Source organism: Rhamphochromis sp. 'chilingali' (genome assembly GCF_963969265.1).
Source record: "Rhamphochromis sp. 'chilingali' genome assembly, chromosome: 1".
Classification (NCBI taxonomy): Eukaryota; Metazoa; Chordata; class Actinopteri; order Cichliformes; family Cichlidae; genus Rhamphochromis; species Rhamphochromis sp. 'chilingali'.
The window spans coordinates 57590250-57608880 of NC_137929.1; the positions used below are offsets into that span (position 1 = coordinate 57590250).

The 18631-nt window shown below is 41.2% G+C and overlaps 1 protein-coding gene and 1 long non-coding RNA gene across 8 annotated transcripts; one reads left to right on the forward strand and one right to left on the reverse strand.

Moving 5' to 3' along the window:
* Positions 1 to 3930: 3930 nt before the first annotated feature.
* Positions 3931 to 12011, reverse strand: LOC308392889 (ICOS ligand-like). Of its 7 annotated transcripts, none has more exons than XM_080876215.1 (6): positions 11872 to 12011; positions 11303 to 11359; positions 10729 to 10834; positions 10445 to 10525; positions 7852 to 8208; positions 3931 to 7656 (listed from the first exon to the last, which is right to left on the reverse strand). In XM_080876215.1, exons 4-6 carry the CDS (start codon positions 10512 to 10514, stop codon positions 7520 to 7522), a joined length of 564 nt encoding a protein of 187 aa, XP_080732341.1. In that variant the 5' UTR covers positions 10515 to 10525; positions 10729 to 10834; positions 11303 to 11359; positions 11872 to 12011; the 3' UTR covers positions 3931 to 7519. The 7 variants fall into 7 exon arrangements, with proteins under 7 accessions (XP_080732341.1, XP_080732337.1, XP_080732339.1 ...); XM_080876211.1 differs by having other exon boundaries at positions 10445 to 10579; XM_080876213.1 differs by having other exon boundaries at positions 10445 to 10579; positions 11303 to 11356; positions 11872 to 12010.
* Positions 12012 to 12112: 101 nt separating this feature from the next.
* On the forward strand, positions 12113 to 14506 carry LOC308392989. The gene is made up of 3 exons (XR_013970892.1): positions 12113 to 12181; positions 13593 to 13659; positions 13843 to 14506. It is a non-coding gene; the product is annotated as an uncharacterized lncRNA (long non-coding RNA).
* Positions 14507 to 18631: the final 4125 nt, after the last annotated feature.

Consider the following 18631-nt stretch of genomic DNA (forward strand, 5'->3'; position numbering starts at 1 on the left):
CTCTCAGCAGAGACCCCTTTGCAACAACAGTCAGCCATAGGCTGATCACAGAGCAGTACAGTCACCTCCTTGCTGAATCTGAGAGTGTCAGTTCTGAGGGAATACAAAATGCATTCCGGCTGAAGGTCCAAGGTCAACACGTGGACACACCACCTTTCCACACCACAGGACTGCAGACGCCCTCGTCTCAGCCTGGGTGTGATGCTATGGATGTTAAGGCAATCCTGGATTTTCACAGTGAGTGGGATCTGGCTGCTGAAACAAGGGCTGTGGAACTGTTCCAGTCTGTTCAGGACCTAGTGTGGCCAGGACAGGAGTCATTTCCTGTGTCCACACTAGAGGAACTCCAGCATAGCCAGGAACTTGATCCCAGTATTTCAAAGATCTTACCATTTGTCACAAGGAGAAGGCGACCTTCCAGGCGTGAAAGGGCAGGATTTGATGTGAAAGCCATGGTGTTATTTAAACAGTGGGAAAGGCTTAGGGTCCAAAATGGAGTCCTCTATCGGATCACAAAGGACCCCCTGAGTAAACAAAGGAGACATCAGTTTGTTTTGCCTGACAGTCTCAGAGCAAAGGCACTGAATGGTGTCCATGATATTGCAGGACATCAGGGGCAAGCGAAGACTTTATATCTGGCAAGACAACGGTTCTTTTGGCCGAAGATGGAGTCTGATATAAAAGAGTATGTCAAATGCTGTCAAAGATGCATCCTGGCCAAAACACCAGAACCCTCTGCTCGAGCCCCACTTGAGAGCATCAGAACCTCCGCCCCTATGGAGCTGGTGTGTTTGGATTTTTGGAGTGCGGAGGATAGTAAGCAACGCTCAGTAGATGTTCTTGTCCTTACAGATCATTTCACTAAGCTAGCCCATGCCTTCCCTTGCACAAACCAGACTGCAAAGCAGGTGGCTAAGAAACTATGGGACCATGTTTTCTGTGTGTATGGGTTTCCTGAGCGGATTCACTCCGATCAGGGGGCAAATTTTGAAAGTGAGCTCTTGGCAGAACTGCTCAAGTTTTCAGGGGTCTCCAAATCCCATACTACGGCATACCATCCCATGGGCAATGGAGGGACTGAGAGGTTCAATAGGACACTTGGCAACATGCTTAGGTCCTTGCCCCTCAGAGAAAAGAACAAGTGGCCTCAACAAATACAGAGTCTGACATTTGCATATAATGCAACTGTACATGAGACCACAGGTTTTGCCCCATTTCAGCTCATGTTTGGCCGCATCCCGAGGCTCCCCGTTGATGTGATGTTTAAACAGGTGCTCTGTGATCCTGTAGTTGTGGATCAAAAAAATTATGTGAAAACACTCATGTCACATCTTCATGAGGCAGCTAAGATTGCCCAGACTCATGCCATCAAGGAACAAGACAAACAGGCAAAAGGATATAACAGAAAAGTAAAGGGCACGTATCTGAACATAGGAGACAGAGTACTCATTGCCAATAAGGGTGAAAGAGGAAAGAAGAAACTTGCTGACAAGTGGGATGCAACAGTGTACACAGTCAGAGACAGAAATCTGCAGACTCACACATACAAGTTGGAAGATGACAGAGGCAACATAAAGGTGGTACATCGCAACCTGGTTTTAAATATCAGCTTCCTGCCAGTAGTGACCACTGAACTGTGTGACACTGGATCAGAGGGAGGGTCATGTGCGTCAGACCAGTTAGATTCCTTGGATGAGGAGACTGCAGAGGACAGGACCAGTGCTTGGATCAACTCAGATGATGATGAGAGTCAGGAGATCCTGAGTGAGGGACTCTCGGGATTGGGCAAGACAAGTCAACAAGCTCCAGAGGTGGTTGCAGGGGATTCAACCCAGTGTTCCCTGGTAGGAGAGGACTACCCAGACAGAGACACAGACTTGGACAGTTTGGTAGCAGAACCTGACTTGGACCTCCCGTCTGTGTTAGACACACTTTCAGAAACTGCACTCACTCACTCACATCCATCAGACACAGATCGTGATGCACACACCAAGCCCCTATCAGTAGTCCCTGTGCATGTCGCCGACACGCAGATGCCTCCAACGGATGTATGTCATGATGTGGGTCCACAAGGACAGCCACGGGCAGGCCCGGACAATGTTGTCATGACGCGAGCCGGCCGAGTTAGTAAAAGAGTTAATCGACTCATTGAGTCCATGGTTCAAAAGCCTTTTGGCTTTAAGCGTTTGGCAAATTCAGTTAGCAGAAGGTCTCAGTCTCTTCTTACGCTGTTTTAAGTAAACCCAGGTGTCTAGAGATCTTTCTGTATTTTGATTCTAGGGGACAGTATCATTATGGCACAATTAAATACATAGTGTGTTTTTAAGGTATTGATGTGTGTGGATGGCTGGGAATGTGTGTGGTGTAAATGGCATCACACTGATCTAAGAAAGGCTGAGGCCTGATCACCCTCATGCTCTTTCTGAACCTATCTGGTAGGTGGCTTATACAGCTGATACTAGAGCTTATAGCTCGGAGGTTTAAACCCGTGCCCAGGAGCCATAAATTCTGTAGATTTGTCCCTGTGTTCCAATTAGATTGTTCACCTGACTGTTCTGGATTTTGGTGAAATCTAGGAGGGGAGGATGTAACGGGTGTATTAAAAAATAATTTATATTTCACCAAAGATCCATCCTGCAGTTTTATCTCGCTTTGTCAGTATTGGTTATGTATACGTGTTTATTTATATATGTTTATTTTCTGTATTTATATTTTGGGAGCTTTTATTTTGTTTGTGTGACCTTTGACTTCCCATGAAGTCACTTCCTGTAGCTGCGCGCTATTTTCCTCAGTCGCCTAGAGGCCCCGCTGAGGAGAGGTGAGCGTACGCTAGTGTTCTCAGTTACAGAGCAAATAAACACAGTTAAAGTAACTAAAAGTAATTCAAACACTGCTCGTTCCCTTTGTGCATTTTGTCTCATAGTTCTGTTAGATGTTTTAGTGTGAATTATTGTTTCTCTGTCGAGTACAGCACTTTATTGTAACATGCTAGTTAGCATGTCTCAGATGAGAGCATAGGAGCATGCACGTGGCTTCTCATGTGGTCCGCTATCCTTCTCTCTCCCTTGAAGGTGTTCATGCAGAAGTCCAGTAAAGTGAAGTTGCTGTACTGTTTTGTTTTTATTTTAAACAGGTATGTGAGCTCCCTCTTTTATTTTTGTGTCATGTGAACTGGTTATATCTTCTGTTTGTTTGTGATTCATGTTCACTGTTTCAACTTACTGTAAATATGTAAAATTGCCACTGGTAAATGAAGTCTCCCTAAAGTATAATTTTGTTGATGAGGTAATTGTCACTATATGTTCACGATGCAGTGCATTTTTGTTTGTTATATATGAATATAAATACATTTTAGCAGTATTATTTGGTAATTGGATTTGTTGTAATGTTGCACCTCAGTCGCCTAGAGGCCCCGCTGAGGAGAGGTGTTCATGCAGAAGTCCAGTAAAGTGAAGTTGCTGTACTGTTTTGTTTTTATTTTAAACAGTTCTGGGAGAATAAATCCACCCAGCTGGCAAAGTGAGAGCTGACTCCTCTGGTCATTCGCACAACACAACGCAGAGAACTAACGGCAATAAGAGTTTAAGGCCAGACCGGCTACATTTACACTGAGGAGATGATTGTTATTCTCTCACTGATAAATTCAAAAACTGGCAAAAAAGCAGCAAGAAATATGTAGGAGTCAACAGTGCTGATCAGGCTGAATGTAAAACATTTGCTCTGCATGACTGAGGTGCTGGTTTCCAGGTTTTGTTATCACCACTGGTTGGTGGCACTGGTGCCTCACAGCAACAAGGTCTTGGGTTTGAATTCACCATAAATTTTTACACAAAACAACATGTTTGTCATGTATATTCGTTACAGGGCAAGTTTAAAAATTGTGTTTTGTGACTTTTTTGCAATGTGCTTGGTGTATAAATGCCTCAAGTCTTAGTATATCACTTAAAACTTTATTTACATAGTACTTCTCATACAGTAAAGAAGACACTCAAAATGATGTACACATTAGAAGCAGAAAACGATACACATACATCACCTTCACTACGCCCTCTCATCACCCCTCCATCCCCACTCCCACACCCAGAGATCAGCACTCACTTAGCATACAGAAACACAGGAGATGAAAAAGAAATTATAAATAACATAACAACGGTAATAAGGACAGATTAAATATAATAAAAAGTGAAAAAACAAATGGTGCAAAAAAGGAAATAAATGAATAGTAAATTACAATAAAGAGAAACAAAACCCTAAAATGGAAAAAGAAACGTAAAAGATTTTTTAACATTCTAACATTTTAAAGTTTATCCTGGCTTCTATGGTCAACCAGCTGTTGAAGAATTGGGATGATATGCAGACCAGGACCACCCGAAACAGGAACAGTTTCTTTCCCCTCGCCATCTCCCTTCTTAACAGTTGACCTGTCACACTGCTCCCACTGCCAGACTGCAGCTGCACCTTATGTACATTTTGTAGTATTCATTCCACCTCATGCATTTCTGTATTTTATGTATATAAGTTTAGATTCGTTATTTATAGTTGGTTTACATAGCTTTGTGTATGTATGTGTAATGTGTATATATAGACACTTGTGTGTGTGAGATTTACATTGCTGTGCTTGAGAGCCACCATCTACCGGAACCAAATTCCCTGTATGTGTCTGCACATATACTTGGCCAATAAACACGATTCTGATTCTGATATGGTCTCTAGTACGAGCAGTGTTGGGACTAACGCGTTATTAAGTAACGCGTTACAGTAACTACGTTATTATTGTGGTAACGAGCACGGTAACTAGTTATTATGCCAAAATCAGGAACGCGTTACTCGTTACTGGGATTTAGATAGGGTCGTTACTCGTTACTTCGTGTGGTGGCTATCGCGGAGCTTCCACAGATTCAGTAACATTAGCAAGTGGTGGAGGCCAGCAGGTGGATGAAGGAAAAGGGACGCAGAAGGAAAAGAGACCCGAGGCGGCCACCGGTCCAAGTGTGAACTGAACTTCAGGTAAGAAGTTATGACCTGCAGTCTCTTTGGGTCAGATATGAACCAAGTTTAGGTGGAGTTTATTTTCGTTATTCTGACTTTTTCCGTACTGCTACTAGCTAGCATGACGGAGTTTCTATACAGCTGGGTGGTGCTATGAAGTTAATGATGTTGAACTTTATTTTGTTCATAAGTTATTAGAGTTGCCAACCGTCCCGTCTGGTATTCAGAGAAAATATTGCGCGTTTCTTATTGAGGTGAAAAGGAACAGTTTGTCCCGTAATTCAGCTACAATGAAAAAGGCACAAAGCTGGAGTTATTCTGTGTCTTTACGCTGCACAGCTGACTCTTCTCCTCTCATTCTCCCCCCTCCCTCTCCCGTTTCTACTTAAATCATGAAAACTGATCAATGATCAGCTGATCGGCTCTCTTGTTTGTTTATCGCCCACTTTGCGCCGAAAGAGGAAACCAGCGGATGTCGCGCTAAACAACAGCAGCACGTTTAAGCTTGATCAGCTGTTGTTAGAATTTATTTAATATTAATTTCTACTATCAGCTGATGTTTGCTGGAGCCACAGCTGTAAAGCTGCTGGTCATGATATCGGTTTGGTTATCTGGTGAGAGGGAAACATGAAGATGAAACCAGGAGATGTCCTTACTGAATGTTAGAGGAAAAATGATTCTATGTAACTTTACCTTCTTTTAAATGTACAAGCTGTGTTTAAGATAAGTAGTTTAGAAGTGTCTTTCAGATTTTCCCAGCAAGGACATATTGTTTCAGATTGTTTTATCTTTCTCCCAGCTCTCTGCTGACTAGACTAGAACCATATATGGAGTTGTTTTACTTTTTCTGTTTATTATTTTCTTATCCTGTTCTCACTGTCTCTGTGCTCTGTGCCTATAAAAAATGCCAAGCCACTGTGCAGGGTGTGAGTTGTTCTCAGCAGCTCACCCGTGCGCACGTTAAAGCATAAAAAGAAACCTTGTCTCATTGTGTCTTTATTTCTCCTGGGTTTTTTACAGAGTTTTCCCCCAACACTGAATCATCAGAGCTGTGATGGAGAAACAGGTTTACCTTTTAGGTGACATGAATGAGTTGAAGTTATGAACTGTTTCTGAGAGACAAATAACACCAGGATCCTTTTTTAGGTAGCTGACAGCTGGTAACTGTGCAGGGGCGGGTCTAGCAAAGTGTTGCCAGGGGGGCAGGTAGGGCATTAACAGGGAAAGGGGGGCACAAAGAAATACTTTTCTTTCTTATTCTCATTTAAAATGTCTAGCTTTTAAAAAATAATTATCTGAATCTTACAACAAACGATTGATAGATTGATGCATATATACCATCAGAACAGTGTACATCACTGTCACAACAGCGTTTGTTTTCATTCAAAGGCTTTATGATTTTTCCTATAATGGTGGGCCGGTCTCTAGTCAAAATGTCCGGGCCAATTTTCTGTCCCAGTCCAGCCCTGTATGCAGCTCATCTGCAGTCTGGTGTTACCTACATCTTCCTATTCAGAAGGCAGAATTTCCGAGTTCTGAGTACAATCGAAAGCACCACGACTGCAGTTTTTGTGTTGGATGTAAAAGGCGCACATGACGCTGTGACGTAGGCTAGAATCATGGCAGCAGTCAATGACGGTCCAGGCGTGGGATTTCTCTCGTGGAAATATGCACATTATCTTTTCCTGTCTATTGGTAGGTGGCACAGTGCACTTGTGGCAAGTAAACAAGCTAGAAGACTGGCAAAGTTATGGAAGCAACACATTAACAAGAGAATTCTGAGTAAAACCAAAGTTACTTTCCCTAGTAACTAGTTACTTTGAAAGTAACGAGTAACTTGAAGTAACTGAGTTACTTTTGAGAGAAGTAACTAGTAATGTAACTAAGTTACTATTTTAAAGTAACTTACCCAACACTGAGTACGAGTAACCTAAACTTATCAGACGGTGTGGAGCTGTTACCTGATGTAATGAAATGTAACTCAAACATGTTCTGATATTAAATTAAACAAATTCACTTTCAGTCAAACAAGTCAGTCAGAGTCCTGCTTGCTGCTCTTCCTCACCCCCGTCCCTGAATCAAAATACAAACTAAAGTCTGTCCACTTGTTGTTTAACTTTCCTATTTTTCATCTTTCAGAGTGAAAATAAGAAAAAAAAGTGAAAGAAATGGGAAGGACAGCTGCTGTGTTTGTGTGTGCAGAGTTTCTACCAGAGCCAAATGTCATCTACTCCTCACTGAAGTCGTCCACCAGTCCAACCACTGGGATCCAGCTGCTGCTCTCTAACTGGTCCACACAGCAGCTCAGACCTGACACATTCACTGTAAACACACTGGTTTATATTCTGTTTGTTCTCCTCATGAAGGAACCTCATCTATCTATCTATCTATCTATCTATCTATCTATCTATCTATCTATCTATCTTTTTTATATTGTTTTTAATGTGTTCGCTCTCTCTCCTCTCATGGTGCTTTCAGATCATCTCCTTCTTTGCTTTACTTCTTCATCATGAAGAGGAAGAGCCTTCTTCTACTGTTTAAAGATCACAACAGCAACCACAACAATGATCACAGCAAGTAGCAAACCAAAAACTACCGGTCCACCATGATGATTCCTACCAACTCCATCCTCCTTCCCTCCATCCTCTGTGAGTCCTCCTGGCTGACCTGCAGGTGAGAAACAGGTGTGAGGTGTCAGCTGTCAGGTAGGTGATGAGTGAAGAACAGAACAGAATCCATTTGCTCTTCAAACTGCTGTCAGACATTATCTACTGCACTGCTTTCTACAAAGTCTCATCAACAACATCTTTAGAAACAAACATCAACAACCAGGAAGCAGCTTCACCTCTTTTCACCACTCACCTGGAGAAACATTTAAGCTGATGGTGGTGATGGGCTCAGTCTTCAGATGAGCTCTCTTCCTGCGGTTTGCTCCTCTCATGAAGACACGACACTCATATGTTCCATTATCAGCAGTCGTCACATTCTTCAGAATCAGAGACACGTCTCCATCCTTCATCTGTCTGTCCTGCAGATCCACCCGGTTCTTAAAAGATGGATGCTGCTCTTCTGGATCAAACTGTTCATCTCGGTACAAGAGGACATATTCTTCCTTCAGGTCAGCTCTGCTCCACTCTACAACAACAATGATGTTGTTGTTTGGAGCTCGACATGTCAGAGTGACATTCTGTCGAGACTCAGCTGTGATCGTTTTCTGGTCTGAAAGAGGAAACAACACAGCAGAGAGGTTAAAGGTCAAAGTTTAAACTGTTGACTGGTACAGCAGCCAATCAAAAAGATGATCAGAGACCACTGTGCTCTGGTTGATGATGGTTGAACCTCAAACCTGAGCCACAGTTCCCTCACTGCAAATGAGTATTTTGTCCACATCATCCTCTTCATGCATGTTGTCTTACTCCAAGCTGTATAGGCTCGAAAGCCTACTACCAATTAAGCATATTAGGTAATGTGCATCTCTGTAATGAGAAGGGGTGTGGTCTAATGACATCAACACCCTATATCAGGTGTGCATAATTATTAGGTAACATCCTTTCCTTTGGCAAAATGGGTCAAAAGAAGGACTTGACAGGCTCAGAAAAGTCAAAAATAGTGAGATATCTTGCAGAGGGATGCAGCAGTCTCACAATTGCAAAGCTTCTGAAGCGTGATCATCGAACAATCAAGCGTTTCATTCAAAATAGTCAACAGGGTCGCAAGAAGCGTGTGGAAAAACCAAGGCGCAAAATAACTGCCCATGAACTGAGAAAAGTCAAGCGTGCAGCTGCCAAGATGCCACTTGCCACCAGTTTGGCCATATTTCAGAGCTGCAACATCACTGGAGTGCCCAAAAGCACGAGGTGTGCAATACTCAGAGACATGGCCAAGGTAAGAAAGGCTGAAAGACGACCACCACTGAACAAGGCACACAAGCTGAAACGTCAAGACTGGGCCAAGAAATATCTCAAGACTGGTTTTTCTAAGGTTTTATGGACTGATGAAATGAGAGTGAGTCTTGATGGGCCAGATGGATGGGCCCGTGGCTGGATTGGTAAAGGGCAGAGAGCTCCAGTCCGACTCAGACGCCAGCAAGGTGGAGGTGGAGCACTGGTTTGGGCTGGTATCATCAAAGATGAGCTTGTGGGGCCTTTTCGGGTTGAGGATGGAGTCAAGCTCAACTCCCAGTCCTACTGCCAGTTTCTGGAAGACACCTTCTTCAAGCAGTGGTACAGGAAGAAGTCTGCATCCTTCAAGAAAAACATGATTTTCATGCAGGACAATGCTCCATCACACGCGTCCAAGTACTCCACAGCGTGGCTGGCAAGAAAGGGTATAACAGAAGAAAAACTAATGACATGGCCTCCTTGTTCACCTGATCTGAACCCCATTGAGAACCTGTGGTCCATCATCAAATGTGAGATTTACAAGGAGGGAAAACAGTACACCTCTCTGAACAGTGTCTGGGAGGCTGTGGTTGCTGCTGCACGCAATGTTGATGGTGAACAGATCAAAACACTGACAGAATCCATGGATGGCAGGCTTTTGAGTGTATACAACTTGCCTAATAATTCTGCACTCCCTGTATACAAACTGATTAATTACATGTAAGACACGCCCTTAATGCTAATATGTGTCCACTATTTTCACCTGAGAGGAATTTTATCCACATTAGAGCTGCAAACTTCTGGGAATAACAAATTTATATCTATATATCTATATCTATATCTATATATATATCTATATATCTATATCTATATCAACAACTAGTGTTCACAGTCTGCTGGAGTCTGCTGGAGCTGGGAGTGTGTGGAAAATGATAAATGCACTTACAGTCATTATAAAATGCTGTCATAAACAATACCAACTTAAACAGCACACATTAATGCTGTGTTGGCAGCACTTGTCCCTCGTTCAGGTTACACACAGAAGAAACCAGGATCAGCAAAGATCAAAGATCAGAGCTCTGATGAAAGCTTTCACCACACTGAGCATCATCTTCGTCATCTTTACCAGGAGATGAGCTCACAGCTACAGGACGGCAAACACTGATCACTTTAAATGGTTGACTCGTTATCTGATTACTATGAAGGTGGACAGCCTCTGAATTATTATACAAACCTGTCTCTTATTTCTATCATCATCAAGATTATTGGCACTATTTTTGTTACCTTTTGGTCAGTCTTTACAATTTTCACATAATATGTGTGTGAGTAACTATGGGAAAAGTCTGCTGTGTCATCATCCCATGAAACATCACTGCTCAGCAACAACTATTCAGTACTTCCCTCTGTCCCTCCTATCAGCAGACCAAATGTGCTGCTGATACATGTGAACGTGGTGTGAATGAGCTTTATAATTATTTTGAATGTAATAATTTAAATTGTATATATATATATAAAGTGACAATGAAAGCAATTCAGTTCCCAGCAGTAGACACAGTGATACCTGCTGGTCTCACCTGTATATGCAGCCGGTGAAAAGCAGACGAGCAGAATCCAGCAGAATATCACAGATTTGCAAGTATCCATCTCAGGTTGTCCTGCAGATCCCAAATTCATGAGTGTTACATAGTTTAAAAGAGAAGCTGAGTCGACTGAAAATACACAAGAAGTTTATGTTACCAAAGCTTCTGATATGATCCACAAACATAAACTAAGATTTACAAATGTGTACGTCCAACAGTGAATAGTGATTATTTACCCTCCAAAATGTTTATGTTCAGCAAATGTGTGAAGGAATTACCTGATATGACAGGATATCACATGTTAGATGAGAGCACAAAGTGCTAACAGTAGCAGAAATGTGGGCATCTCTGTGTCTCAGGTGATTTCTTCACACATTTAAGGTTCTGCACATCAGTTAAAAATAGAGTCACATATTTTTAGACATCTGTTCTCACAGGAAGCAAGAAAATTATCAGACTTGTGAAACTGAAAGTAAATTGTGTGTAAATTATGTAGACATTAGTAAAATGGTTTTTGCTTGTGGTCAAATTGCTTTGGATTTTGAAACACAGTGTAGATTGAAACATATATTTATGAGTCAGAAGTTACACATCTGAGGTAAAGTCTGTAGTGAGTTCAGCACACCCAGAGTATCTTACCCCAACACTGTTGTTAAGAATAAGCAGTCACACAAAGCTCAGTTTGTTAAGTTTACCAGGGTTTACTGAGTAAGTAAAGTTAAAATATATGTTGTGTATTTTATATAAAATCAGCAGCGTGAGAGAAAAAGCTAAACTACAGTATTGTTGATCTCTAATCTGATTAAGTTACCGTGGTGATTTACCCCAGCAGTACAGAGACCCTGAAGTTACCTGGATCAGATGAAATCCTGGTTGGTAGCACAGCCTCAGGACTCACTGCTCCTCCTGCTGGATGGTGATCAGGTGGAGATTGTAAAAAGACGTATTATAACATGTCAATTAGTGCTGTAATCAGACTGCCTTTGCAAAGTGAGAACTATGGATCAGATTCTTACAATGAAATAATTTAATGCATGTTGTTCTTTTGTTTGTTTCTTTAAATGGGAAATAATCTGGTTAGCACATAGTTGTTAGCACACAGACACAAATGGCTTCTTAACACACACACACACACACTACTATCACCATTTATGTCGTCATTCAGATTGAAAGTGTGCACACGTGTAATGAAAACAAAATCCATTAAATCATTATTGTCATCTCCAGTCTTTTCCTTGTGCAGTAATACAAGGAACGATTTGCTGTCAGCTCATTTTAATCTAAATTGTTTGAAAGTTTAGTGATGACATCCTGTCTGATGGCACTTTGTTTACAGGCAGCGTTTTAATCACTATTTTAAAGACACTGTGTATGAATGTAACAGCTCAGTGCTGTCTGACAGCATTAGCATTGTTAGTTACCTTAAACAGGCTGAATCCACCGCTGCACTGTGAGGATAAAGACTCTGTGTCGCTCTACTGTCACTTCTTATTCTTCATATGTCACAGCTGGAGATTTTACAAGTGTGAATAACACGCCACGTGCAGGAACAACAGCCTGTACTCTGCAGCGCAACAAGACACTAGAGCGTAAGTAACTCTGGTGACGCGCTCTCTCTCTAACCAATCAGAGAGCTGCATAGCTCACATTCCTCCGTCCGTTGTTTCTACTGGAACGTCCAATGACTCAGCAGAACCAATAAAAGGAAAGTAAACTGCAAAGACAAAAGAAGTAAGTAAATTTTAATTGCAAACATAAAAACATGATCCCTAATTTGATTTTGAATCACTTTACTTATTTTTAAAACTACATAAAACATTTCGAAAATCCTGAAAAAAATCTGAATTTTACTTTTTTGAATGGAGTTTATATTGAGTTCTTGTTTTCACCCCCCTCCCACGCACAGACAGAAAGCTGCTGTGGGAATGTCCGTCTTGTGTTTTTCAGCCCAAAGACGTGAAACATAAACATGAAAGTAAACATTGATTTCACCATGGAAACTGCAATCATGCTACTCTTGCAAAACCCCGCATGCTCATACAGCAAGAGAGAAAACACACGCGCGCAGGGACAGGAAACAGCAGGCCACCGGACATGTACAGACATGCCTGAGCCTCCGTTGTATTGGTAATAATCAGGTACCAATATAAGTTGGTATTGATGTTTATAACGTCTGAGGTTTAGGTGAGGATACATTCAATTCAATCATATGTTTTATATATCGACAATTTCTAGTACCAGCTGACCCCAGATCAAACACATAAGAATAATGCAAAACATGTAAAAATATGAGGCTTTTCATTTGAAAGCAGTGCTCCACATTTAAACTTTTTTCGATATTAGTTGTTTCAAACTGTAGACACAGATCTGTCTGTTTAAATGCTGAATAAGAAGAAACTGTGTGGCAAACCTGGCTAAAGAAGGATCCACTATCAAATATGCAATCATTTTTCACATAGTTTTCAGCTGCCAATCAGAGGCAACAAATCACTCAAACATGTTTAAATATCAAACTAAACAGAGAAAATTCACTCACTCAAACAATCATCAGGGTGGAGTCCACAGTTGTGCTGCAGCTGCAGTGCTCACACCTCAACATAGTCCTTGTTCTCAGCCAGGCTCCTTCTTCCTGCCTTCCTCAGCTCCTCTTCCTGGCTCTGCTCTGCTCTTCCTGAATGAAAGTGAGAGGACAGACTGCAGGTTTCTCATCTTTGCTCAGAAATCCAGGAAACACAGCAAACGGGCTTTAACTGTGAGATTTACACAATCCATACGGTTCTTTAAACTCTGGCGACCTTTACAGTGAACGATGGTTTGTTTTTGTTTGTTTGTTTTTTCACCACAGTCCTCTCAAATTTAAACTTTAAGCTTAATTCCTTGAGTCAGTAAAGTCAGTCAGTAAAAGTCAGTAAAAATCCATAAATAAAAAAGGGTTAAACAAAATTCAGCTACTAAATAAAGTTGAAGAAAATCTTATTACAAATCTGTAATAAATTAAATTAAATTAAAATTAAATCTGTGAGTACTGTAAAAATAAACTTCTATAATTAATGTGATTTATTTTTGTGTTGTTGATACTTGTGAGGTTATGTCAGTGACAGGACTGCACTGTCTGCACCGATGTCCTCTGTGTGTGTTTCAGACAGGGGAGACGTCACTTATGGATGACATCATCATCTAACACAAGATAACAGTCAAAGACTACAGAGGTACAGCTGTTGATCTTTTAGTACAAAGATGAAAAATCTGTTAATCAGAATTGAACTTTTCCTTTACTATGAACAGGAAGTGAGAAAGGAAAATAAGTTAAAACAAACAAACTCAAGTTCAAAGTGAGAGGAAAAAAAGTGCGCACACATCCTCATTCTAGTAAAATGTGAGCTTATCCACAGCCGGGTCAGTGGGGCAGCAGCCTAAAAACAGACCAGACCTCCCTCTCCCAGGCCGCCTCCTCCAGCCTTTCCAAGGGAACAGGAGTTTCCAGCCAGCTGAGACATATAATCTCTTCAGTGTTTCCTGGTTCTGCTCTGGGGACTCCTCTTCTTTCTTCATCAGGATTCAGAGTGAGTGCAGCAGTATTTAGATTTCACTCCGAGCCAAGTTGTGGTTAAAACGTATCAGAAACAACGCTGCTCGTCTCTGCAGATGCTGTGTGATCTGATACTTGTCATGTACTGTTCATGCAGCAGCAGAAAATGTGTCCAAAGTTCAACATTTATGTGACCCAAAACAGAAAGTTGTGTTATAACTGTGATGCGTTCACTGACATGTCCTTATTCTTTCACTTTGCTGTATATAAAGAGAACAGAGAGGCTCTGCTCAGCCCAGCAGTCGTCCACCAGTCCAACAACTGGAATCCAGCTGCTGCTCTCTAACTGGTTCTCACATTTATATTTAAATTCTATATATTTATATTCTGTTTGTTCTCCTCACAAAGGAGATGAACATGAAATGAAATCTCATACAACCACTGAGGGCCAGAAAGTTCAAATGGAGAGATATTCTTCTTTCTTTAATAAAGAAGCAGAAGAAGAAGATGGTGCCATAAAAAATTTATTTATCTTTCATACTTAATAGAAAATTCTTCACCAGGCCTTTCAGAATAAAAACGTGAACAATGGTAAATGATGGTGTGTTTTTGTTTTTCACAACAATCCTCTCAAATTCAAAGTCTAAGCTTAATTCCTTGAGTCAGGCAGAAGCCATGTTTGTACAGTCTTTGGCTTTTCTGCTAGTGTAGAGAAATTAAACTAGTGTTTGACAGAAAGATTCAGGAAATCATTGTTGAAAATCCATGAATAAAAAAGGGTTAAACAAAATTCAGCTACTAGATAAAGTTGAAGAAAATCTTATTACAAATCTGTAATAAATTATTTGTAGACATTTTGGTGTTTGCAGCAACATGTTTGCTCTGTGACTGTTCTCTGTGAGTACTGTAAAAACAAACTTCTATAATTAAGTTGATTCTGTTCATCTGGACGATACATCCTGGACGTGGTGTTTTCAGTGGGAGAAACGTTTTGTCACTCATCCAAGTGACTTCTTCAGTCTCAGCTGACTGCAGGTTTCCCCAAATCTTATAAACAGTACATAAACAGTACATTTGCATAATGACTGAAACTAGAATCACTGAAGGAACAATGGGCAGGGAGGTCTTTTTCTTCATCATAATTGTGCAAATTCTCATGACCATTGATCAGTGTGTCAAATCACTACCGATTGGCATGCAGACATGATGAAGTGGATCCAGTGAAGTTGAGAACCTTTTTATATCCCTGACATTCTGCTCCGAAAAGGAAGAAGATGACTCACATAAACCAGAATCTGTTGAAAATTTAACTTTTTAGAGAATTCAATCAGAAACAGGATCATATGGATAAGTTCAGAGTTACAACACAGATCACAGAGGAGTTTTGCAGAAGCATGATCCTGTTGCTTCTGCAGAAGGGAGAACCGGGTGCTGGTGGTGTAGTGGGGGATATTTTAATGGCACACTTTGGACCCCATACTGAGGATTGTTTAAACACCACAGCCTGCTTGAAGTATTCTAACTGACTGTGTGCATCACTTTATAACCACAGTGTCGGCTGAGGCTGATTCCTGCAGGATAAAGTGCCATGTAACTAATGTAATTTCTTGAACGTGACAACAATCCATCCATCCATCTAGCAAGGTATACCTAATAAAGTGGCCGCCGAATATATGCACTGTGTGTAAATGGGAAGATCAGTCACTTCATGATAGCAACCAGCAGATGGCAGCAGTGGAGCATTAGTTTTCCCAATGCATGACAGTTTTCATGTGACCTTTGACCTTTAATGTTACAGTAGAACAAACAGACTGTAAGTTTCCTTCTGAGACCCGAGCTTCTGGTAAGGATGTACTTTACATATCTGGAAGCTGGAAGTATGTCTCAGGTCCTAAAATGCATCTGGAGGACAGCTGATAGAGGATGCAGAGGTTAAACAGCTGTGGCCACAGCTGGAATATAGAAACCGCAGAGGACTCCTTTAACAGCTCGCCCTCTTTATTCAGTTTATTTCAGTTCTTTAAGATGATCAAACCTTCTGCCCTTCATTGTTTCTGTGTGTGATATCTTAAGAAGATGTGATGTCTGTCACATTATCACCATTTTGAAAAGCAGTGCCAACACCTGGAAAGCAGACAGATGTGTAACTACAGATCTTCCTTATTGAACTTTTGCATAAGGTTGATTTGATTTTCAATCTGCAGGAGAATTTGAAACCTTATTTTTTGCATAAAGTCAGCAAACTTTTTAAATGTTTTTATTATAAGATGATGCACAATGATTTTATGTTCCATGACCTTTGACATAAAAGTTATCTAGATGGTTTCTGAGTGCTTCTATTTGTTTGTCGTGCACATTTACTGTTAACATTCATGCTTTGTAGGAGGGTTTATATAAAATTGAAAGCATGTGACAGCGTGCTTTATGAGCATAGTTTGGACACAGGAGGACATTTTTGACCTCAAGAGTTGCAGACTTGGTTTAGTCTGATGTTTTATTATAAGAGGACATCATGGAGCATGTGAGGAATGATTAGAGAAGTGAAATCATGGACTGGTGTGACACTAAAACAAGCATCTCACAAATTTGAACCAGGACACCCTGATGAGAAGTGGCTACTGGACAAGAAGACATTGGTGTGCAAGAGATGAAAACAGGGTGTTGTTGGAACGCTACTACACAAGTAACCCCAGCAGAAGGAGGTACATGGACAGGAAGAGGGACCTATGGGGTCTTCGATACCCAACATCCACATGGATGGTGAAACAACCAGTAGCTCAGTGTTCCAACATTCGACAGAAGGAACTGCTCTCACAGCTAGAGATTGATGAGGTACAACACAAATGCTACGGCAAGGGGGAGCCAGGACGCCAGGTCAGGGGGGACATATCATCACCCCCACCCGAGATTGGGTACAAAGCCCCAAGTGCAGTAGAAGAAGGATCGTTGAGTGTGAGAGGAACTGAGCTTGAAACCTGGATCCAGTGTAGCTGGTTACCAAATCTACATGAAGTACCCTCAAAAGATCTACTAGAAGATGTGAATGCAGCACGGACGATACCTACCACCACCAATAAACACAGCTGAGGTTTTTACAGTAAAAAATAACTTTTCCCCAGTAGGTTTTTATGTTTTGTTTTGTTTTTTTAGATCAGTTGTGTTAATAAAGAATGTTAATAAAAAATAGTTTGCTAAAAAAATAAAGATAACAAAGAAGGTAAAGCACAGTTTGAAAGCTGTAAAAGTGAGAAATGTCAGACCAGTGGGAACCACGTACAGTCTATAACAACAGAAGCAGATCAGGTTAGTATTGTGTAACAGAGTGTGAAACTTAAGTTAGACTAGTGTTTGTAAATGAACCGTCTCATGTTGTGTAGCTTTCTGCATTGTATGTTTATTTATCATATAAGCTAAACAGTTCACCTTTTTTATTTAAGTGAAATGTTTAATTATGAGTGTTAAAGAAAACAATAGTTTTTTTTTATATAAAGTAGGCAGCAAGTATATTTCCTGTATTTTAACCATGTATATGATACATATGCAGATGTTACATTCTGTAATATGTGTAAAGAAATGACTTTGATTTTGCTACCCTGAGAAGATTTCTCTAGATCAGCCGTTGCCTCGACTCCTCCCTCTGCTGGTGACAGCGGAGTTATGAACAGAAAAATCTTGTCTCCATCCATCCATCCATTCACTTCCGCTTGTCCTTTTCAGGGTCGCGGGGGGCGCTGGAGCCTATCCCAGCTGTCATAGGGCGAGAGGCGGGGTACACCCTGGACAGGTCGCCAGTCTGTCGCAGGGCTAACACACAAGGACAGACAAACATTCGCACTCACATTCATTCGCACATTCACACCTAGTGGCAATTTGGATTATCCACTTAACCTATCCCCACAAGTTGCATGTCTTTGGACAGTGGGAGGAAGCCGGAGTACCCGGAGAGAACCCACGCAAACACGGGGAGAACATGCAAACTCCACACAGAAAGACCCCGGCCTGATGTTGGAATTGAACTCAGGACCTTCTTGCTGTGCGGCAAAAATCTTGTCTTCACAACTTAATTGCACCAAACTGTTTGTGTGTGAGTACATCTAAAAACTAACATCTGCTTTGCCACATGACAGCAGAGGTTTGGTGACAGGAGACCTGTATCCTCTTTGTGAGCAGCCAACAGCACTCAGCTGTCGTATGAAATTAATAAGATTTTGATATCAAACTCACCTGCACAGGTAAACCCCACGAAGGACAAAGACTCAAAAGTCCAAGGTTCCCTAGAGTGAAAAAGAAAACAGCACAGGTCATACAGATGTCAGAGTGCGCCTTGAGAGATGGTGCTTTGGCACAGATCCAGTTTCTGCCATAGGTGGTGCAGGTTGTTGCTGTCCTGTCAGAGTAAGAAGGTTCTAGGTTCAAATCCTGCTGGGCTTCTTTTTTTTCTGTGTGGAGTTTGCACTCAGCTACTCTGGAGTGGAAGATTCTAGGTTGGTCATGTATGTGAGGGAGATGAAATGCCCAGAATAAGCTGCTTTATAAATATGTGGTTAATTAAAAGCACTTTGAGGGGTTTGTAGCACAGTATGAATGTAAGTACATGACCTGCCTATTGATGCCTGTAGTTTGTGCTCACAGGTACAATGTAACAAAATCTA

Excerpts from the sequence above, each read along its gene's own strand:
- LOC308392889 (XM_080876210.1), bottom strand. The coding sequence starts at position 10,544 with ATGAATTTGGGATCTGCAGGACAACCTGAGATGGATACTTGCAAATCT. Across the intron at positions 8,209-10,444 it reads TTCACCGGCTGCATATACAG|ACCAGAAAACGATCACAGCT; the intron begins GTGAGACCAGCA and ends TTCCTCTTTCAG. Across the intron at positions 7,657-7,851 it reads CAGCTTAAATGTTTCTCCAG|GTCAGCCAGGAGGACTCACA; the intron begins GTGAGTGGTGAA and ends TCTCACCTGCAG.